Here is a 24842-nt window from a genome sequence, read left to right as displayed (position 1 = left end):
AGGACAAAAGGTTGAGGAGTACTGAGGATATCAGGCATAGAAGAATTGAAGTTATCAGCCATAGAGTCTAGCTGAATAGGAAGTAAGGTAAGGCTGGGGGCTGTTACACTGAGAAGAGGGAGAGGTGAAGGGACTGTTAGTCTTGGTGAAATTGAACAGTGAGCATAGTTAGGGTAAAAGAGTTAAGCTATTCAATGAAAAAGGTCAAAGAGTGGCATGTTGGCTTTAGGATGTTGTGCATACTCAATCAGTGTGAGTTGAATTGATGAATGGAAAGGTAGAGCAGTATGGAATGATGATGGTGTGGCCATGGAGCATGTTGTTCAAGTTATGCAAAGATGATGGTCATTGCAAATGAAATTACTGAACTGTGAAGCCTAGGTTGTTTGATGGGTAAAGATTATCTAATGGATATTGATGTTACCAATGTAATGATAGAAGTTAGTGCAGTGAGAAATACTGTTTTTGATGAACATGGAGAAATGACTGGATGTCAGTACACGAAGAATAGAGTGTTTTACTACTTTAGACTCTTTGGTTGCAAGTATCAGAAATTAACTCAAACTAGCTTAAATAGGAAGAAGAAATTACTATGAGTGAATGGGTAGGACTCAAAGCCAGATCTCAGGAAGGGACTGGAGCCTGGACCTGGAAAGCTATTTAGAACCTAGTTTCTGCTCTTTGTTCTTATTTTCTCATCTTTGCTTTTTTTCTATTTCTGTTTCTTTCCTTTTGTGTCATATATTTCACTAGCTTTGTCTTTTGAGACTGGCTCTTTGTGATTCCTTTTTTACCTGGGAGATTATAACTGTCCTGTATCTTCTGAGCTTACATGTTGTAATTTTAGCCACATGCAGAGACTTTTGAATCCCAATTCCAGGTTACCAGAAGAGAGAATCTAATGGATTCAGACTGAGTTAGTGGTTTGCTCATGCTCCCATCAACTTTGGCTGGAGTGGGATGTTATCTTGTAATGTCATGTAACATGGCTGTTAGGGTCCTGTCTTTGTGGATGAGAGAGCAGCTGTTGTGCCACCAACTACAGTGGATGTCTGCTCCACCACAGTTGAGTGATACAGCTGAATGGATTTAGTCTAATTGAGAGGCAAGGAGAACAAGTGAGGATATAGATGAATGCTGTACACTATCCCTATGGGACTTGGGCAGTGGGAAAATGAGTGCTTTTATTTAAGAGAGAAGTGGTCTTCTTGGTGGAGAATTAGCTCTTAGTTAAGACATAGGGGACGAGGTGTTCATGAAAAAGGTTGGGGTTATAGGTTATTTATGAAAAAGAGATTCTAGGGATTACATTGGAACTCTTTGGGAAGGTAATTAGTGATAAGATTAACCAAGGAGAAGGAGCTCCAAAGCAGTGAGGACAGGACCATCAGAGAGGAAAGATGACTGGAGAGTTGATTTTGGGTGATGTCAAAGTATTGGTCACAGTCATGAGAAATGTAGATGTAAATAATTGGCAAATCAATGGTTGGAAAACTTTCGTTTTCCTGTTATTTCAATCTGAGTTGAAGATAGTTAACAGAAGCAATCCAAGAGTGACTAATTTTTATGGTTCACATCTCAACGCAGTGAACTTATTTTGGTTTGACACTTTATTTTTGTTGGAGTTCCCCTTTCCTGACTCATATTGATATGACTATGATTTGAAGTGATGGACTCATTGTAGTGAATTCCGATAGTGACTTTAGGGTTTTTAATAGTCACGCATGTCCTGTACGTGGCCCTCACATTCCTGACACCTTTGTTCATCTTTTGAATACATGCTTGTAGTGATTTGGAAGAGTATAACCTATAGTTATGTTGTTTGCTTCTTTGAATTGATGGCTGGGATCATGTCTCTCTCTCACTCTCTCTGTTTAAAGTTTATCTATTTTGAGAGGGACAGAGACAGCGTGAGTGGGGGAGCCAGAGAGAGAGGGAGACAGAGAATCCCATAGGCTCCTCACATGGGGCTCGGACTCAGGAAACTTGGAGATCATGATCTGAGCCAAGACCAAGAGTCGGATGCTTAACAGACTGAGCCACCCAGGTGGCCCTGGGATCATCTCTTTGAATAAAACTGTTAGTGCCTTTTCTTCATTACTAAAATATCCTCGTTACACATTACACACATACTTGCTTACTCATTCCTTCACGCACGCGCGCACACACACACACACACACACAGATAACACTCACTTCTTACATATAATTTCACCCCATCTTCTGTAAAACTTTCCTCAATTTCCCTCTGACTGATCATTGATTCCTTTTTTCCTTTTTGTGATAGCCATATGAATTTCCATTTAAGTTCTGTTTATGAAATACGCTTATTTTATCTTAAGCATACGTTATCATCTTTTCACTTTTGATATTTCTTTATTCCCACAAACTGAAATGGTAGTTTATTAAAAAGTGAAAGTAAATGTCATTGACTTTGAATCTCAATTATAGTATGTTTGAAAATAGTTCCAGACTTAAGACATTGCTGTTTAGATTTAGTGATCCTTTTTGAAATTATTACATAATTTTAAATAATATATTTCTGCCAGAGGAAACTTGTAATGACAGTCAAAACAGCAAATTAAGTTAAAAAGTTACTAAATATTATTGGTGTATAAAGTGCATCAGCCTTACTGTTTTTAATGAACATATTTCTACTATTTTCTGATGAATTATTATTGCAGAAGAAAGCAGGGGAAGACAGTAAAAAAGATTGAGACATTGTAGGAAAGATTAAGGAAGAAGAAACATAAATGAATGAGAGGCATTTGCTAGATGGTTGGACATATCTTTTATAAACAAGCTTAATAGTTGTTAAGTATGTACTGAGGCTCAATATTTATTCTTTTAAATTAAAAACAATATTTAGCCTGGGGTGCCTGGGTGGCCCAGTTGGTTAAGTGTCTGGCTCTTGATCTTGGCTCAGGTCTTGATCTCCCAGTTTGTGAGCTGGGGCCCTGCGTCAGGCTGTGTGCTGACAGCGTGGAGCTTGGTTGGGATTCTCTGTCTCCCTCTCTCACTCTGACCCTTCCCAACTCACTCTGTCTCTGTCTCTCAAGGTAAATAAACTTAAAAAAAAAAAAAAAAAAAGAGAGAGAGAGAGAGATGATCCCAGATATCAATTCAGTACTTTGCTGGCAGGACAGAGCCTGCTTTGGATTCTTTCTCTCCCTCTGCCCCTCCCCTGCTGTCTCACTCTCTCAAAATAAATAAATAAACTTAAAAAAAATATTTAGCTTGTTCAGCTGCATAGAATTATTAAAATATTTCCTAGTAATATTCTAGGAAAGTACTTGGTTGAATATTGATCCTATTTCTGTGTTTTGGTCCTTTTTATTTGCCAAAAAAAGAATATTTATGTTTTTAGGAATAATTTATGATACTTTGGCCCTTGGTTTTCAGAAATTATCCTTGATTTCTGAATATTCCTCATGAAATACATGCTCATGAGTGAACCTTTTTCATGTAAAACTTAAAAAAAATCCTGTGCTGTTAGTACCTTTGGAATAATGGTGCTGAATGTTGAACTCTCTGAATGCTTTCTCTTTTTAATGAGTATATATAGGATATAGCTTTATAAGGATATTGCAGTTATCTGAGTATCTCAGTCACTAAATATCTTGTGAACCTAGTTCTTATCCTCATTCTTTAGTTATTGTATTTAATGGTAGAATGGTCCTAAAGCAGAAGGTAAAAAGAGGTGATGGTGTCATATGAGAGGAATGGTACTCTTTAATCCTTTGGCTCTTGAAATCTCTAAAGTGTGCTTATTATGGAAAACAGAGTTGATGACATATAAGATAACTATAAAAAGTGATTCAGAATTAGGGGCAAAAAGTAGGACTAGTGTCTGCTGGATTACTCAGGACTCTTCCAGATTTGACAGGGACGTACATGGACTAAATACTGTGTTCTTTTTTTTCCTTTCCAAGTGGCTCGAGTTGCCAAATCTTTGCCAGAAGGTTGATCATTGCAGCCTGTAGACCATATTTTTTATTCCTTAATTACGTTAACAGCTAGAGTTGTTTTATGGATTTTTCTTGAGACTGATGCCAGCCCTCTTATGGGTCTGAAAGTAATTGTAACATGAATCTAGACTGTATTTTTAGTCTTTAAAATTTCCAGGAGTGTTCTTTATTTATTTCATATATAAATTCTCCATCTGCTTCACTTCTGTGATATTTTAAAAATATGCTTGCTATGAAGTACAATAAGACACTTTATGTAGTTGTGAGTTAAAGAATTTAAATTAAAAATTCAGTGATGAGTAATAGTTTTTCTTATATCTGAAGACTCTACCACTTTGTCTACTGTTACACTCTTATTCTAGTTTACAAAGGTATATATATCGTGGGTGTTTATCCCCTTAAAATCCATACTCCATCAGAGATATAGCTCCTCTTTCTGTCTGTAGTGAGAACTATTAGTGAATGGTATAGTGTAGACCTGAGTTCAGATTCTGTTTTTACCTCTCAAATAAATTGCATTCAGTCTCATTTACTCATTTGTGAAATAAATACACTGTAATCTACTTTTCATAGCTGTTACAAGAATTAGAGAAAATGTTTGTAAAATGTCAGATCCTTTGCCTACCTCTGAGTAAATGGTAGGTAAGTTGTTATTGCTGTTATTAATGAGTAATGTCCATTTGAGTACTTTGAAATATGATATAGACACTGGGCTATATATGTACATTGAAAAGCATATGCTGGATTAAGGAAAGTGAGTGTACAATCCCAGGGGGAGTTTATAGATCTTTCTGGAGCAGACCATTTCTGTTTCATATATTTGCTCAGACGTAAAAATAAGCAAGTCTATCTTTCAGTCTTGACTTTGGAAATAGATTTTCACTTCTAACAAAATATTTTTCTTCTTCTTCCTTTTTTTTTATCTTAAGGGTGCTATTTTCCTGGAAGGTGTAACTGTTAAAGGTGTAACTCAAGTAACAACTCAACCAAAGTTAGGAGAGGTACAGCAGAAGTGTCATCAATTCTGTGGCTGGGAAGGGTAATAACCATTTTAAAGTTTTAAGTAAAACTTACTCTTACTCTGCAACATTTAACATTAATGCAAACGTTGACACAGTTTCTTTGCTCCTTGAAGATTGAATGTTTACACAGAGTGCTTAAAAAGATATCAAGCAAGAGTTTATCAGATTTTTTTCAAGAACAGTTGAGTCAAAATTAGACTACTAGACAGTTGAGTCAAAATGAAATGACTCAGACATGTCTTCTGAATAGAATAGAAAGTTACTTTTGTCACTATCCAGTATTTTAGTGTGCTTGATTCTACTATTGCTGATTAATGTTTGTATCACCATATCATTTTATTAAGGGAGAATAGGTGGCACTTGAATGTACCACATTTTCCAGTTTTTCTGTAATCAGAAACCTGGGGGAATCAGTTTTATGTATATAAGTATATTTATATAAATATGTTCTGCCCCCCACCATGACCTGAAAATATCTATCAGTCATTTCATGGGAGGAGATTCAGGAGAGAGTTCATTGTTCTAATCTTTTGCTCTCAGGTCTTGTCTATGGTCATTTCTGTTGATCATTGCTGTCTGTGGCAGAAAATTGTAATACAGCTGGAACGTGATGAAACAGGATTGCTAATTGTTAAAAATTCTTCATATAAAGAACTTTTTGACTGGTATATTAAGATCAATTACCCAGAAATAATTTTAACTAAAAGATGAAATGAAGTAATAATGATTTCAGTGTTGTGTTAAACCCTTGCCAGTGTACTTCAATCTTGACCTATATTTCTCCTGTTTTGTCACTTCTGGGCATCTTTTGAGCAGAAATTTGCCAGCCTCGTAGAGTTAATGCCAAGTTGGCAGAGTCATGATGGAGGAATATGAGGTCTAGAATAACGTACGATAATTAAGGCAAGCAAGATTGAAACTTCTTCCTGAAGTAAACTTGTAAACATACCTGCTTTAGTTTTAGATCATGAATATTAATATTTAAAAAGCCCAATAGTTATAGTATGTAGTGGCAATTAGAATCTTGTTAACTCACATCCAAAATGTCTAGAAGATAATGTTTTGTTAGCATTCTTGGGAAAGCTGATATTTTTCCAGTTGACATTAATCTCATGATAGGGAGAATGTTGTGGTAAGTGTGTGACTAATGTGAGATTGGTTTAGGACGTATTGCTTTGTATGGATGCCAGCCATAATAGTAATAAAATGTTCTTCTTTAAGGTCTGGATTCCCTGGAGCACAGCCTGTTTCCATGGACAAGCAAAATATTAAACTTTTGGAGCAGAAGCCATATAAAGTAAGCTGGAAAGCAGATGGTACTCGGTAAGTTAGATTTCTAAAACAAATTATACAAATAATTCTAATACTTGAAGAATACTGCTTTGTTGGTAAAGAAGGTTTGTACTCTTGGAGTGTGAATTTCTGACTTGAACAGCAAAATAATCATGTTTCAAATATATAATTTTTGTTTTGCTAGTATTCTTAGTTATGTAAGTCAGTTTCTCTCATTCTGCTTCATTTTTGGTTTCAGACTTCTTTTTTATTAAAGATTGTATTTTTGAGTAATCTTTGCAGCCAACGTAGGGCTTGAACTCACAACCCTGAGATCAAGCGTTCCATACTCCACCTACTGAGCCGGCCAGGTCCCCCTGCCCCCCAAGTTCTGTTAGTTTGACATAAATCTATACCAAATTTAAGTTTGAGAGTGTTTTCTCTTGATGATATTGTCCTTTTTGGCATGTCTGCTGCCCACCACCTGTGTTTTGTGGTTGTTGAGCACTTCTAAAATTAACAGATGTGTTGTCAGTTTATCATCTAAAAATTACCTAGTCTTTCTGATACTTTGTTCCTTCGAATATTTTGTTCTCTATTTTGTTCCTTCGGATATTTTTCTCTTAATTTTTGCTAATACTTTTTGTGATTTTTATACACTCTTGTGGGTGTTACAGTCTTACAACAAAGCTTATCTTCAGTTTGATATTCTTATGCTTTTAATTAGTATAAATTTTATGATCCTCAGTAATATTTAACTTTTTCTATTTTGTAATCCTTATTTTTATGGCATTGCAATATGTATTTTTTCATCAAATGTTTTGATAGTTGAAGTAATTATTTTAACAGATGTTAATATAGAAGTCCTATTAACTTTTTCAAAATAAAGACAATATTTCAGAATAATTGACAGAACATATATATAGTTTAGGTTTTTTTTTCCAGTTTTATTGAGATATAATTGACATATAACATTATGTAAGCTTAAGGTGTAGAATGTGTTGATTTGATACATGTATAGATTGCAAGATGAGTACTGTTAACTAACATCTCCATCACTTCACATAATGACCATTTCTCTTTTGTGGTGAGAATATTTAAGATCTGTTGTCTTAGCAACTTTCAAGTGTATAATACAGTATTATTTACGGTCACCACTATGGTGTACATTAGATTCCTGGAACTTATTTGTCTTGTAACTGGAATTTTATACCCTTGACCAGTACTTCCTCACTTCCTCTACCTTCTCAGCCCCTGGTAACCACCGTTCTAGTCTGTTTCTATCAGTTTGATTTTTTTTAGATTCCACATGTAAGTGCTATCATCTAGTATTTGTCTTCCTCTGACTTATTTCACTTAGCACAATGTCCTCAAGGTCCATCTGCGTTGTTGTAAATGGCCGAATTTCCTTCTTTCTTATGGCTGAATAATAATCCATTGTATTTATATAGCACATCTTTATTCATCTGTTGATAGTTATTTAGGTTGTTTCCATATCTTGACTATTGTGAATAATACTGCAATTAAAATGGGGATGCAGATATTTCTCTGAGATGCTATTTTCACCTTTTCATTTTTAAATGTTATTTTGAAGATGATACAGGTTGCACTTAATTTTTGTAAGAAGCTTTTGAATGTCAAGGTGGCAGTTACACCTTTTGGATCATGTTATCTTCATCTACATTGTGCTTGTGGTGACCTTAAGAGATATCTATGAAGATATGGAGTGGGGCAGGTACAACTTGATTTTAATGTTAGGTGAATATAATGACACTATTTCAACATGCTTTGCTTTTTAGTAATTATATATATCTATACATACATATTTTATTAGGGAATATATCAAAATATTTCCTTTCATTTGTCTTTCTTTGTTGGAAACCCATGTTTCCTTCCAACCTTGCATTTTCTAGCTTTTTGGGGGGGTGGATTTTATGAGTAACACAGGCTCATTAAACAAAGTTCAGAAAATAACAAGTGAAAAGAAGAAACTAAGTGATTTTATCACATAGAGATAACCATTATCATCATTGTGGTCTTGATTTTTTTTTTTTTTTTTTGTTATAAAGCAGTTGTATTAATGCTTAGTGTAGTGAATCCAAATAGTTAAATAACAAGTATGTTTTACATATGTGTGTTCATTTTTTCATATTATTTTGAATTTAAAAATGAAGTAAATTAAAAAATTAATACATGGTAAAATTTTAAGCAATATAGAGATATCAGATGGTAAATTTAAGTTTGCCTTGTGTGCTTCTAAGACTGTTCATTCTACAAGGATAAATTTATAAGGACAGATACAGCTAAAGATTCAGATACAGACAATTTGAATGATTTGTCCCTTCCATGCCCTCCTCCTTATGGATGTATAATTTTGAAGGATAAATAAAAATTGCCTGATTGCTTATTTTCAAAATGTTAAAATTATATCTAATTTTTTTGGATTAGAATAAGTTTGGAATCTATTAAATTGGTAGTAAGGATTAGCAGAAGTTGTTGATATATATTTTTAATAGCTATGTAACAATGTCTTAGGGTTTATTAATAGATATGTAGTATTGTAACAGTGTTACCTTTGTAACAGCTTCCTACCTCTGAGTGGAGAAGGAGTGAAAATGATGAGGTGCATTTCCCCAGACTTGATGCTATAAAATGGCCCTGGGGATTTGGGAGTGAGGCATAGTTTTGATCTGATGAGTTTCATATTCTGGATATTCTTTACTTTCTACCTTGTCTTCTCCATAATATTCAGGCTGTGATCTTGGCAAACCTTGAGCAGAATAACAAAGTCTGTAAAATTTGCCATTTGTATTCAGCCATCCTACATTTATTTTCCCTCCTCTGCATTTGTATGCTCCTTTCCCCATGTCTCAATGCTGTCAGACCTATAAATGATTCGCTACAGTAATTTGAGCTAAGATGTTTTGACTGATAATGGAAATATCTTATTTCTCATGGACCTGTGCTCCATCAAAAACAAAAGGAGAACCTCTAAATATCTTTTTGAATAACTACTCTGTCTTGTGATGCTTTAATCTGTGAGGAAAAAATTTATGTGACATATTTTCTGGACTAGTGCAAAATCTTTCTTTGGCACAGTAGAATTTAAGGCCAATAGCATGGGGGAGGGACTTTCTGTGATTTATAGGGTGAAAAGAACCTCAGAGGGCTGTAGAATGGTCTAGGAACCTATGGAATTAGAACAGCTGATCAATAGCCGTGAGCCCTAGACTCCACTTTATGTATTCATTTATTATTTATTTTTTTATTTTTTTAAGTAGTCTCTACACCACTGTGGTTGACAGTGAGATTATGACCTTTAGATTAAGAGTCGCATGCTCTACCCACTGAGCCAGCTAGGTACCCCACTTTATTTTATTTAAAGCCATGTTGTGAAAGGGGCGCCTTGGTTCATGAGTTTGAGTCCCGCTTTGGGCTCTGTGCTGACAGCTCAGAGCTTGGAACCTGTTTCAGATTCTGTGTCTCCTTCTCTCGCTCTGCCCCTTCCCTACTTGTGCTCTGTCTCTCAAAAATAAATAAACAGTAAAATTTTTTAAGGTCATGTTATGATAGGGTTAGGGACCTCTTTTTATTATCCTTATTCCCTAGTTTATTGGCTGTTTATTTATTGTATCTAGCAACAGTATTTAGATGGAAGGATCTCTGAAATTGAGTGTGCTATGAGACCTGGATAGAGTTAGCAATAAAAGGTAATGCCTAGGAATTTTTATTAGTCTGGACAAGGCCTGGAGGTAATAGTGACAGTTTTGACAGGAATCTGTTGTAAGTTCTAAAACATTGTTGAATAGGGACTATTTCCTTATTGTAAAGCCAAAGAATATAGATAGAAATACAGAATTCTTTAAAAATGAAACAGTGAGAAATTTGTATTAGTTTTATAGGTAAATTGGTAAACATTAAACCACTGCAGTCTCAGAAATAGGTAGAATCATTTTGTTTGATAGAAGATTTAATAATTGTGTGTCTTACATTTCATTAAAATCAGACTTTTAAAAATGAGATGTCTCCTTCTGTCAAAACATAGTATTTCTTTCTTCATAGCACTTTTCATTATCAGAAGTTACTTTTTCCTTTCTAATTATTTTACTTCTGTATCTCCTACTATATTGTAAGCTTCACAAGATTAGGGAGCAAGCCTGTCTTCTGTACCTTTATATCAACAGTGATCAGCAAGGCATTATGCTAGTAGATATTGAATGAATATCTATTCTGAGTATTCAGAATAGTATTGAGTGTTTTATGCTCTTGAGAGATCTGTAGTTTCTATAGATTGAAATATTCTTATTTTATACTTTTCCTCTTTTTTTAATTTTTCTTTTTTTACATTTATTTATTTTTGAGAGACAGAGCACAAGTGGGGGAGGGGCAGAGAGAGAAGGAGACACAGAATCGAAGCAGGCTCTAGGCTCTGAGCTGTCAGCACAGAGCTTGACGCGGGGCTCGAACCCACAAACTGCGAGTTCATGGCCTGAGGGACGCTCAACCCACTGAGCCACCCAGGCGCCCCTCCTCTAAATATTTTTCATGATCTTTTGGTTCATTGAATGGATTGAGAAGGGAAGAAAGAAAGTCATATTAGAAAAACTGTACTGAGGAATAGAAAGAGCACAGAGATAGAAGTTAGTATACTGCTTAGCATTGAATGATTAAATGATTAAATGAAAGAATACAATACTTAATCAGATAGCATAAATAACGTGTGTTATATCTAGGGCACTACATATAACTTGACCCATGGGAGAATTATACTAAAATCAAATTAATGTGTAATTTGTGATTAATGAAACCATGGCATTGTAATTGATAGTACTTGATAAAGGACTTGTAAAATGTGAATATATACATATTTTGGAGCTATTTAAGATTTAATGATATGTTTGTGCTTATAACTGATTTTTTTGATGGATATATTGCATAAATGTAAATAATACTACAGAATAACAGGTTTGAGTGTTCTATATCTAAAAAGCAGTATTTAAGTCTTAAAGGTTCATTGACATATTTGGAAATTAGAACCAACATTAATTAACACTTTTAAAGTTGGGAGAAAAATTAGGTGAAATGAGAGTATTGGAAGTTACTGTGAAACCGAGCTTAGCAGCTCTAAATAAGACTAATAAGAGAGACAACACATGTGGTTAAGAGTACATTGCTTTCCAGGAAGACAAGTAGCGTTTGTGGTTTGGTCCTCTTAACTTTGTATCTCCATGCCTTGCATAAATGAAGCAAATTTGAGCCTTAGTTTTCTCACATGTAAAATGAAAATAATATTCTTAGGGTTGTAAGTTTGTAGTGAAGTGTTGATATAAAGTGCATTCTAGAAGAGCCCTGATATACAGTAGATGCTAATATATTTTTTAAAGTAATTATTGATAGGTATGTACTTACTGTCACTTTGTTGTTTTCTGGTTGTTTTGTAGCGCTTCTCTGTTCCATTTGTTCTTCTCTTACTCTCCTTACGATTTATGACTTTCTGTAGTGTTATGTTTGGCTTTTTTTCCTCTTTATTTATTGTGTATCTATTACAGGTTTTGGGTTTGTGGTTACCATGAGAATCCTATCCTGAGATTATAGCAGTCCATATTAAGTCGTTGGCCACTTAAGTTTGAACACATTTTAAAAGAACTTTTTTTACTTTTTCCTCCACATTATATATATGTTGTCATACTTTACATCTCTTTTTTTCTTAATTTTTCATCTAATTAGGGCCCTTTCTTTTCCACCTTAAAGAAGTTCCTTTAACATTTCTTGTAAGCCCCTTAGTGGTGGATGAACTCCTTCACCTCTTGTTTGTCTGGGAAACTCTTTATCTCTCCTTCGATTCTGAATACTTACCTTGTAGAGTATTCTTGGTTGTAGGTATTTTTTAGCTCTTTGAATATATCATGCCACTCCCTTCTGACCTACAAAGTTTCTGCTGAAAACTCAGCTAATAGCCTTATGGGCTTTCTCTTGTACATAACTTTTTGCTTCTGTATTGCTGCTTTTAAAATTCTTTAATCTTTACATTTTAATTACTCTGTGTTCTGATGTGGACCTCCTTGGGTTCATCTTGTTTGGAACTCTCTGTGCTTTATTAACCTAGATGTATGTTTCCTTCCCCAGGTTAGGGAAGTTTTCAACCATTATTTCTTCAAATAAGTTTTCTGACCCCTTTTCTCTCTTATTCTGAGACCCCTATGATGCGAGCTAATACATTTTTAAAATGAAACCTGTATTAACAAATAATTCTTGATATATTTGGGCATAACCTATTTTGGGGTGTATGTGTGCACACATGTATTGTTGTCAAGAAATCATAAAATTGGAAGGAAACAACACTTTTACCCTGTAAAAGGCCACATAACATAGTGACTGAGATAACAGACTGTGGAACCAAACTGCCCAGGTTGAAATTTTGGTTCATCATATTACTACCTTTGTGATCACACTTTCCATGTTTGTAAAATGGAGGTTATACTAAAATCAGTTCTTCGGTTTTGTGATAATTAATTGAGTTAACATATGCAAAATAGTTTTTAATTGTGCCTGGTATTTTGCCTTCACTGCTGTTATTCTTCTTGTAGAAGGGAAGCTATTTTACCCAAACTGTTAAATATGTAAAAGTTTTATATTGTGTTTCTGAGCTACTTTATGTAATCTAGTACAGTGTTTATATTTTTCTTGGAGGTTTGTGTTGAGATCCTTTCATTTTATTTTCCAAATTGTTTTTAAAATTTCCACATACACCATTCAAATGAAAGTTCATTAAAACATGTAGCCTCTTTCAAATTTATGTAAGATCTTTGTTTAATATTTTGTTTCATACATGTTTAAATATTAGTGTCCAACTAATACTTAAAATGGGAAAAACACTTAAAACTGAGGGTTTTAAATCCCCTCCCACCCCCACAGGGGGATTACTGCTCTGAATAGGACTTTTGTTATTCATTGCTTCATTATTAGAGAAACTGAACCAATTCACTGTGCCAAAAGCAGACATAAACTTTTTCCACATGGCTTACAACATTATTGCTTTATTTTTGTCAATGTAGTTGAGTTATAATTTATATGCAGCATATAGTTCATTGAATTTTGACAGACGTATACCTCCATGAAATCACTGCCATAATCAAGATACAGATCATTTTATTATCCTAAATGTTTTCTCCTGTCCTTTATGTTTTAAGTTTATTTATTGAGAGAGAAAGGAAGAGAGAGAGCTAGTGAGTGCACGTGGGGGAGGGGCAGAGAGAGAATCCCCAAGCAGGTGCACCCCTCCTGTCCTTTTATAGTCAATCCCTTTTGCTGCCACTAGCCCTAGTCAGCCAGCATCTGTCATTACAGATTGCTTTGCATTTGCTAGAATTTTATATACATGGGATCACACAATGTGTACTTTTTTGTGTCTGACTTTATTCTTTCAATATAATGAATTTATAACGATTCTAAAACTCTGTTAGTATGTATAATAACAATTTGTTCCTTTTTAATGGAGTCTTACTATAGTATATGGATATACTATATTTATTCACCTGTGATAGATATTTGGGATGTTTCTGGTATTTGGCCATTTTAAATGAAGTTGTAAACATTTGTGAGTATGTAAGTCTGTGTAGACATGTTTTCATTTACATTTTTTTATGGTTTATACTTTTGATGTTTCTAAGAAATATTTGCTTTCTTCAAGGCTGCAGGATTTTTCTTAATGTTTTTTTTCCTAGAAATTTTATACACTGGGGCTGTGATACATTTTAAGTTAATTTTTGTATATGTGTTAGGTGAGAGTCAATGTTAATTTTTTTCCCGATGAAAATCAGTTCTAGTATCATTTATTGGAAAAGACTATCCTTTTTCCATTTAATTGTCTTGCACATGTGTTATAAATCAATTTACTGTTTGGCTGTTGTTGTATTTACTGTTTCATTGACCTATGTGTCTATCCTTACCGTAATGTCTTGAATTCCTTAGGATTATAGTAAGTTTGAAAATCGGGTAGTATAAGCCTTCCAGCATTGTTGTTTTTTAAAAGTTGTTTGACTGTTCTAGATTGTTTGCATGTTCTTTAAATGTGAGAATCCACTTTTTAGTTTCTCTGAAAAAGCCTGCTAGAATTTTCATTTGATTTGCATCTAATCTACATGTACCAGTACTGAATGTTCCAACCCATCAACCTGGTATATCCCTCCATTTATTTAAGTCCTCTTCTGTTTCTCTGGGTAGTGTTGTGTAGCTTTCACTATAGAGATCTCACAAGTCTTTTGTTAAAATTTTACAAAAGAACCTGTGTTTTTATATTGTAATTAACTGCCTGTTTGCATGTGGCCCTGAAAGGAGGCCATTAAACTTGGAAATCATTACTTGGAAATTTAAATGGAAATGCCTAATACCTGCTGACTTTGAAAGGAGGTTCCTTGCTTTGAATTCAGAAGTACCATCTCACCCATGGCAAGTAGTTCCATGAGGACACTAATCATTTGTGTATGTTGATATTGTACTAGCAATCTTGCTGAACCTCTTGTTCACTAACTCACTATGTTTTCTAATAGTGTGACTATAGATTTTTTGAATTTCCTATGTATGTCATATCTGGAAATATTTTCTGTTTTCATTCAGTCTGATAATCAGTACTTGTACGTTATGGTGTTAGACTTCTAGACAATGCAGAATTATATGGTATTGGGTAATCTTGTCATGTTTCTAACTTTAGCAGGAGCAGTTCTCAGTTTTAGTATTAAGTATGATATTTGCTGTAGGTTTTACTATATAGCCTTGATCTACTTAAGAAAATTACTATTCCTGGTTTGCTAAGAATTTTTATCATCATTGAATTTTATTGTATGCATTTTTAGTGTTTATTGAGATAAGTCATACGAGTTTTTACCTTTAATCTGTTAATTTACTTAGTAGTGAATTAAACTGATAGATTTTCTGAAGTTGAACTACTTCTTCTCCAACATGATGTTGGATTCAATTTGATGGTTTTTTGAATTTATGTTTGTAAGTGACATGGATCTGTATGTTTTTGTACTGTCTTTGTGTGGTTTTGATACAAAGATTGTACTACTCTTTTAAAATGAATTGGAGAGCTTTTCTTCTTTTTTTTTTTTTTTTTTTAAATTTTTTTTTTTTCAACGTTTATTTATTTTTGGGACAGAGAGAGACAGAGCATGAACGGGGGAGGGGCAGAGAGAGAGGGAGACACAGCATCGGAAACAGGCTCCAGGCTCTGAGCCATCAGCCCAGAGCCCGACGCGGGGCTCGAACTCACGGACCGCGAGATCGTGACCTGGCTGAAGTCGGACGCTTAACCGACTGCGCCACCCAGGCGCCCCTGGAGAGCTTTTCTTCTTGTTATATGTCTAGATCATTTATATAAGTCAGAGAAGATGTGTTATTCTTATTAAAGTTGTAAGAATTAAAAGAGGTAATTACTTTAAACCAGTTAGTATACTGCTTAGCATTAAGTGATTAAATGAAAGAATACAATACTTAATCAGATAGCATAAACAAAGTGTGATATGTCCAGGGAACTACTACATATAACTTGACCCATGGGAGAGTTTCAAGGGTAGATCTAAATCAGTATTGGTCATAGTGGAGATGCAGAGAAGGTGAGGGTCTGTTATAGTTGGGTGGAAATCCAGTATCAGGATAAGTGATATCAGGGTATTGCAGATGCAGTTGGAATTGAACTGTTGTGTAATTATGAAATTCTGCCTTTTCACAGATCCTGTAGAATATTCTGGTAAAGGTAATAAGAACTTTTATAATAGAATTTCTCTGTAATATGTAATGCAATAAAGAGAAATGATCTGTCTTTAAAATTCATTCATTCAAAATTAATTCAGTGTCTGTTAAAAAATGATGAAGATATAGAACTATGTCAAAATTTTAGAATTAATCTCATGTTTTATTTTCCCTTCCCCTTCAAATTTTATTTTCTTTTTAATCTAGAGATTAAATAGTATAAATTTAATTTCAACTAGTTGTGAATCGTTATCTAGGTAAAAACCAAATTCTTATTCTTATTCTTATTTTATTTTCGAGAGAGCACAAGTGGGGGAGGGGGAGAGAGCGACAGAGGGAGACACAGAATCTGAAGCAGGGTCCAGGCTCTGAGCTGTCAGCACAGAGGCCAGCGTGGTGCTGAAGCTTACAAACTGTGAGATTATGGCCTAAGCCAAAGTTGGATGCTTAACTTGCTGAGCCACCCAGGCATCCCCAAATTATTTTTTTGTAACTACTATTGTCACATAGGTAGCAAAGTCAAAGGTAATAACTCACACTGTGTTGACAATAGAAAAAGGGCAAAGTTATGGAATGATTTGTAATAGATAAGCAAAAGTCTTATGAATTAATCATGATGAAGGCAAGCTCCACGAGGGCTGGATTTTTATCTTCTTAAAAAAAAATGGGGGCGCCTGGGTGGCTCAGTCGGTTAAGCGTCCGACTTCGGCTCAGGTCATGATCTCACGGTCCGTGAGTTCGAGCCCCGCGTCGGGCTCTGTACTGACAGCTCAGAGCCTGGAGCCCGTTTCAGATTCTGTGTCTCCCTCTCTCTGCCCCTCCCCTGTTCATGCTCTGTCTCTCTCTGTCTCAAAAATGAATAAACGTTAAAAAAAAAAAATTAAAAAAAATGAATTATTTATTCTCTCTGCCAAATAGATTTCTTTTTGTTTTTAATAAGGTCTACACCCAATGTAGGGCTTGAACGCACAACCCTGAAATCAAGGGTTGCATGCTGTACTGACTGAGCCAACCAGGTGCCCCAGGATTTTTATTTTTTTAACCAGTGTGTCCTCAGTGCCTAGATTAGTGCCTGGCACATGGTAGGCACTTAATAAATATTTATTGAATGAATTGGTCTGTGAAAAGCTGCTAATGTCTTCACATGAAAGATAAGGGAAACATAGTGATTGTGAAATTCTTTAATTTTGATTTATCTTACAGAGTGAGCGTGAGTGGAAGGGAGGGGTAGAGGGTAAGAGGATCTTTTTTTTTTTTTTTTAAATGTTTGTCTCTCAACAATAAATGGAGTGCGAGTGGGGGAGGGGCAGAGAGAGCTGGAGACCCAGAATTTGAAGCAGGCTCCAGGTTCTAGGCTCTGAGCTGTCAGCACAGAGTCCAATGCAGGGCTCCAATTCAACAAACTGCGAGACCATGACCTGAGTCAAAGTCAGACGCTTAACCAACTGAGCCACTCAGGCGTCTCAGAGGGAGAGAGAATCTTAAGCAGCCTCCTTGGTGCTCTGTCCCACGACCCTGGGATCATGACCTGAGCCAAAATCAAGAGTCTGATGCTCAACCAACTGAGCTACCCAGACACCCATTAGGATAGAATTTAAAGCTACATAGACTTAAGAAAGAAACAGCTACTTTTGTTTGGATTTATGTAATGTAGGGATGATCTGTTATTTCCATAGAGTTGTAAAAGGATTAAATGAAGTAATTAAAACACTTAACATTCAGTAGTCAGTAGAGAAAAGATAGCTATATATGCATATACTTATCTTCTGACTTACATATAATATACACACACAAGCATACTCTGCTTTAAGAAAAATTGAATTTATAAGGTAAATGTGGGACTTGGATTACAAGGAAAATTTTTGCAGGAATTAAAAAGCCACTTAGGCATTTATGGAAATGTAATTTATAGTCAGCTTTTTATAACACATCTATTTAAGTAAGCGAGATACATTTACATAATGTTTCTTGGAGGAAATTGTAGACAGATTCATTCTTTCTGAACCCTGGTCTGGGAATCTCCTTTTTTCATCCATTCAGAAATTATATTGAAAACTCATACCTCCAGGGCTCTCTGTCTAGTGCCAAATGGATCAGGAGTGCTTAAGACAGGATCCCCAGTTTTAAGTTTTCATCTAATCCAAGGTTTAGCAAATGTTTTTTGCAAGGGCCTGATAGTAAATATTGTTAGCTTTGTGGACCATGTTATTCCTGCCTAAACTATCTCAGCACGGCCCTTGTAGCACAAAAATTCATTTGTTTACATAAACAAATGAATGTAACTGTGTTCCAGTAAAACTTTATTTACAACAACAGGTAGCAGGCCACATTGGACCTTTGGATCAAAGTTTGCCAATCCGTGATCAAATACATTCTCCTTACAACTCAAATGTGCTTTCCTTTCTTTATAAGAAAGTGTAAAAGTGAGCTTAAAGTAGGAAAACCTACGTTTAATACAAAAGTATTTTTGTTTTAAAATTTGCTTCAGTAAATGATAAAAGTTGAAAAAAGTTTTCTTCCCAGGCGCCTGGGTGGCTCAGTTAAGCGTCCGACTTCGACTCAGGTCATGATACCACCGTCCGTGAGTTTGAACCCCACGTCAGGCTCTGTGCTTACAGCTCAGAGCCTGGAGCCTGCTTCGGATTCTGTGTCCCCCTCTCTCTCTGACCCTCTCTCGTTCATGCTATGTCTCTCTGTCTCAAAAATAAATAGGCATTAAAAAAAAAATTAAAAGAAAAAAGTTTTCTTCCTGTTAATAGTAAGTCATTGGTAAGCCCCTGGTACTTTGACAAGGTGTTTTATGTGATGTAGGTAACTCAGGAAATGTATAACTTTAAAGGAAATTTAAGCCTTTTTTTCCCATAAAAATCACATTCCATGCCTTTGTTATAATAGAGTCCTCCATGTATGGTGATGCTCTATATGTCCTAATAATGTACTTAGTGACTTACAGAAATAGCTATTGTATGGATAAACTAATTATAATATGTTCAGGCAATTTCTGTATTTGCTGCTGTAAGGATTTTATACAGAACAGTGTAATTACCCCAGGTAGTTAGTAGCTTGCTTGGATCCTTTGATATGTATCTCATTAATGATGTTTGTAGCAGATGTTTATTCTAATGACTGGAGCTGAATGTTCAGACAGGAACAGTGAGGATAAGGTAATGAAACGCTAGACTAGAAAAGTCTGACATGCTGAGAAGAATATTAAAGAGGTTTCAGATGTCTCTGGAATAATTTTCAGTGAACTACAAACAAAAACCAAAATATGTTTTATGTTATTTAGGAACAAAATGAGTAAATCAAATTATGATCAATTAAGTAATGTGTATACTACTTTAATTTAGATTTGTTCACTGAGCTATTTTTCATTTCCACTTGAGGGAAGGGATTAGAGCAAATGCTAATTTGCTTTAGCTCCTTTTTTTTTTTGACTGCAAAGCAAATTGTTCCTTATGATATGTAACATAAGAACCTTGAATGTTAGTATTAATAAGAATTTATCTCTTATTTACTAATAAGCATTAATTAAAACCATATATCATATTCAATACTTAGAAACTTCCTACTATATAAAGTTATACCTGAAAAGGATTTAAAATTTTGAACTGTTCTAGGGAAACTTAGAGTTTTGTAGAAGTGTCTAAGGGGTCAGAATCCAGAAATAAAGTGTTTACTTCAATCATACAAGTAGTGGCAAAATCAGCAATACAACTCTGATCTTCTATAGCTTTTTTCTTTATTGTTCTGTATTCTAGTATTTGGGCTGTTAAAACTTGGTTTATGGTAGTTTTTTCTCATTATATAGTTAATGTTCGGGTTTACTAAATGTTTAGCATCACACCTCTGGTGATAAGCAGAAACCCTTAGAGTGTAGAGCAGATTAGCTCACTGACAGACTCTAGCCCTGTTTTTTTTTTTTTTTCGTTTGTTTTGTTTTGTTTTTTTTTTGCAGTAATTTCATTAGAACCTACTGGAAGGGAGCCAGGCCAGTTTTCTTGCAACTGGTAGGAACACAATAATGCTGTGACTCCTGTGTTTCTGTTTTATCATGGAGAAGAGAGACTAACAAAGAATAATTAGAGGTCAGTCAGAAACACTGTTTAGTGATCTAAAGCTATAGTTGATATCTGGTGGTAAATTAGTTAAAAAAAGAAAGTAGCAGAACTCCTTTTACTCCTTCTTTAAAGCCTGACTCTTATGTGGAGCCTCACTATATAAAATAAGTCAAAGTGGTGCTGCTTTGGGTGTTGCACATTTTCAGAGAGCATGTGTGGTTATATTCCGGGTGGTCTTTAATGTCACCGTGGGACTTTTTTAGGGCAACAGTCCCCAAACCACTGGGCGTTTGGGTTACATTACCATCATGGTTGTATTACCGTATAGGATACTTTTATAAAAAAACAACAACAACAAAATTAGAGATCCAAATTCAGTAGGTCTTGCTTGTTGTGGAGAATCTACTTTGAAAAGCACCCTAGTTGATTCTGATTTCTTGTCCAGTTTAGGAGCTATTGCTTAAGGTACCCTGTGGAATATATGTAAAAATCAGTGATCTGAATCAGAGTAATATTTAGCCAGCCATTGAGTTTTAAGGATACGGCTGAGAATTTGTTCATTAAATGATTACAGGAGATGCATATAAAATACTTAGTATAGTGTTCAATGGATGTTATTGTAGTCATAGCTAAAGGCTCCTTGGAAAACTGTGGGGTTTTTTTTGTTTAAAAAAAATTTTTTTTAATGGCTATTTATTTCTGAGACAGAGACAGAGCATGAGCAGGGGAGGAGCAGAGAGAGGGAGACACAGAGAGGGAGACACAGAATCCGAAGCAGGCTCCAGGCTCTGAGCTGTGAGCACAGAGCCTGATGCGGGGCTCGAACGCACAAACCGTGAGATCGTGACCTGAGCCGAAGTCGGTTGCTCAACCGACTGAGCCACCCAGGCACCCCGGAAAACTGTTTTTACATGCGACCTGACATTTAGTTTCCTAGAGTTCATTCATGATTCTCCTAGGGTGTAGTGTAGTTACTGCACCAGAAGAAAAGTAGGTATTGGTCAAAAAACAGTCTAACATTTTAAAACCAGACTTTGAAATCGGTATCAGCTGGTCACATCCTTAGGATTTACTAATGGATAAAAAGATTGTTTAAATATTAGTTTCTTTGACTAAATGCTAATTATGAGAGTTATTCCTAATTTATAGAGAGATTGTCCCTGAAGTGGTGGTACTTAAACATGAAAATCAACTGAATTCAATATCTGTTACCAAATCTGGGTAGAGAAGGCTTAGAGCTAAACAGAAACAGGTAAAACCTCTGTGGCAAATACAGGTGCAACCCCGAGGTAGAATTTGCAGCTCCCCTTATTTTAGGTGTAGCAAACATCTAGAACTTTGAAATATTAAGAAAATCCTTTTTTTTTTGTTAATATTTCTAAGCACATGTATTTTATTTTATTATTTTTAAAAGATTTTAATTAATTTTTGAGAGAAAGAAACAGAGCATGAGCAGGGGAGGGGCAGAGAGAGAGGGAGACACAGAATCTGAAGCACGCTCCAGGCTCTGAGCTGTCAACACAGAGCCCGACGCGGGGCTCAAATCCATGGCCTGCAAGATCATGACCTGAGCTGAAGTCAGGCACTTAACTGACTGAGCCATTCAGGCGCCTCTAAGCATATGTATTTTATTTTATTTTATTTTTTTAAACAATTTTTTTTTTTCAACGTTTATTTATTTTTGGGACAGAGAGAGACAGAGCATGAACGGGGGAGGGGCAGAGAGAGAGGGAGACACAGAATCGGAAACAGGCTCCAGGCTCCGAGCCATCAGCCCAGAGCCTGACGCGGGGCTCGAACTCCCGGACCGCGAGATCGTGACCTGACTGAAGTCGGACGCTTAACCGACTGCGCCACCCAGGCACCCCTAAGCATATGTATTTTAAAATACAGCTAGGCTACAGGGCCCAAATACATGAAAGAAGATAATATAGGACAAAGAGATTGACTTTGTCTCTTTGGTTATTCATATAGTCAGTAAATATTTATTGAATATCTACCATATGCCAAAATCAGAACTAAACTGTATTAATATTTTTGTATTTTTTTATATTGACATGGACAATTTGCTTTATTTTTCATTTATTTATTTTTTTAGAGCATGCACATGTGAGTCATGGGCTGGGGGAGGCAGAGAGAGAGAGAGAGAGAGAGAGAGAGAGAGAGAGAGAGAGAGCGAACGAGCATATCTTACTTAGGCAGGCAGATGGATGTGGGGCTCGATCGCACGACTTTGGGATCATGACCTGAGCCAGTCAGGAGTTGGACGTTTAACTGACTGAGCCACCCACGTGCCCCAAACATTTTCCATTTTTAAAGTATACTAAATTATGGCTTAATTCTTGTCAAGATAAAATTATTTGCTTGCATTTGAACTGTTTTTATTTTTTTGTTATATATAACTAATGATCTCATACCCATCTTTGTGTAGGTTATGATGAATATAGTACTTAGATACTTAAAGAGTATGGAAAGTTCTGAAGTCCTTGATACATATTGCCAACGGCTCTGTGATACACCCCAAATACCATTGCCTAAAAGGGCCCATTTCACTGCATCCTTGGCAATTTTGGGTAGTTTCATAAATAATGATGTAGACAAGTTGACAGTCAAAAATAAAATTTTGTTATTGCTTTAATTAGCATTTTTAAAAATATCATTGTGGTTGCTCAAGTTTATTTTGGGTTTTGGCTATAGCAACAATTTATTTTTTTAGCAATAATTATTTTAACAGGTAACACTTGGTGAGCATTTATGTATACTAGACATTGTTCTGAGGACTTTACATAGAGTAGCTCATTTCATGCACATACTCTATGAAGTGTAGATATCGTTATTATTCTGGTTCTATGAATTAGGAAAATGAGGCACAAATCCATACAGTTACTTAAGTGACAGTAATGGGACTCAAGTCACAGGATTTGCATGCAGGTGGTCAGGCTGCAGATCCTGGGATCCCTACCACTACACTGTATTATAAACTGTATTTCTTTTATTTCTATATTGCCAGATGATGTTTTCATTATTCTTTTTCAACATCTCTTTGGTTAATTTTACTGTTTTATTATCATAGGTGCATTTTTGTCTTAGTTTCTACTTATTCTGATATTGTCTTCCTTATAAAACATTATATAGGGAGATTAAAAGTTCTTCCTGTGAGAACTTTTATCCCACTCCTTGGGATAGTTAATATTAAGAGTTGGATGTTTGGTTCCTGTGTACATTATGCCTCCATCTACCTGCCTGCTACCTTCTTCCTTCACTGCCTGAGCCTCCATATAAATCGGATATGATATATATTGTTCTCTTTTAAGTAAAATATAGGAAAACTTTACCAGTTTTCCTCCTGTTGCTTTGTGATGGTAATTGGAATAGCATTGCAACTTTCACTTGATGGGAGAATCAGTATGTTTGCAGAAATAGTATTTATTGCTTTACTAGGTAATTATCAAGCGACTATAGGCCTTATAAGGTCTCAAAGATGATACAGCACACTGTAGGTAAACAAAATAGAATTCCTACTCTGAAGCAGCTTTAAGATATAAGAGTTGTAGTAAAACTATGTATAGTACAAGACAATCAATAAGGAGAGGTACCAAAGAGCCGCTAAAGAGTATTACTTGGTATTCCATATGAAATATGAGTGTTCACTGTGATTTTAGGAGTATAATATTGGATATCCTACATGAACTTTTAATTTTGATAGTGGAATAAGTAAGAGATACAAACACATTTGTTATTTAGTATTGAATAGTGCTACTGCCTAGGCTGAAGAACATTTGTCCTCTACCCCTATTTTAGCTCTGGAGCTGTCTGTCGGGTGAGATGTTAAATGGATTTCATGCTTCTTTTTTCACAATTCCTTTACAAATTGGTTTTTTGCTCAAGTGCTCTAACAGTCCATTATGTATGATTATAGAAATGGCATCTACTGGTTTGGGTAAAAAAGGGAAAAAAAACTGTTCCTCTTTGTGAATCAGTGAAAAATTGTTGAAAGAATGACCATTGATTTTTAAAGAATGTGTGCTTTATACAAAAGAATATTGAAAGTAATCAGCTATGTCAGGAACAAATGAAAAATAAAACAAACTTTTGGGATATTTCTTTTGATCTTTTCTTTTTATGAAGACTGATTGCTGTATAAAAATGAAAATGATTTTCATATCTTTCTGCTCTTTTCATACATGGTGTTGCCCAAACCATTGTAAGTGGCTTTTAAATTTTATTCCAGATTAAGGCAAATCTGAGCAGTGGATGTGGCATTACTCTCTGATGGAGAACCACTTAAAATGATACAGTATTGGGGTGCCTGGGTGGCTTAGCTGGTTAAGCATCTGACTCTTGATTTTGGCTCAGGTTACGATCTCACCATTTGTGAGTTTGAGCCCCGTGTCAGGCTCTGTGCAGACAGTGTGGAGCCTGCGTGGGACTCTCTCTCTCTCCCTAGCCCTGCCTCTCCCCTGCTTGTGTATGCACTGTCTCTCAAAATAAATAAATAACCAAAAAAAAAAAAAAAACCAACCAGTATTTTACGTATTTAATTTGTGTGACTATGAAGTTCTAAAAAGCATAACCAAGAAAGACTTCTTATCTGTAGAACTGGTAGGTTCATGAGATTAGTTTATATAAGGATTGCAACTAATTACCCGATTTGTGCAATGAATAATAATTTTGCAGTATTCCATTATAGTGAAAGCTTTTCAAATCTTCTTAATTAGGTCAAGATCAGTGAAGATGCCTGTACCTTACTAAACCTTTTCCATTATTAG

General features: G+C 35.3%; 1 protein-coding gene across 1 annotated transcript in view; it reads left to right on the top strand.

The window, feature by feature from the left end:
- Window positions 1-24842, top strand: part of RNGTT (RNA guanylyltransferase and 5'-phosphatase) — a 313848-nt gene that overhangs the window by 38295 nt on the left and 250711 nt on the right. The window contains exons 7-8 of the mRNA XM_030315956.2: window positions 4898-5007; window positions 6212-6313. Coding sequence (XP_030171816.1) covers window positions 4898-5007; window positions 6212-6313 — 212 coding nt within the window. The remainder of the gene's footprint in view (window positions 1-4897; window positions 5008-6211; window positions 6314-24842) is intronic.

Source organism: Lynx canadensis, chromosome B2, assembly GCF_007474595.2.
Source record: "Lynx canadensis isolate LIC74 chromosome B2, mLynCan4.pri.v2, whole genome shotgun sequence".
NCBI classification, from domain to species: domain Eukaryota; kingdom Metazoa; phylum Chordata; class Mammalia; order Carnivora; family Felidae; genus Lynx; species Lynx canadensis.
Note: the sequence above shows the minus strand (reverse complement) of the source record. Positions and strands in the feature narration are given on the sequence as shown.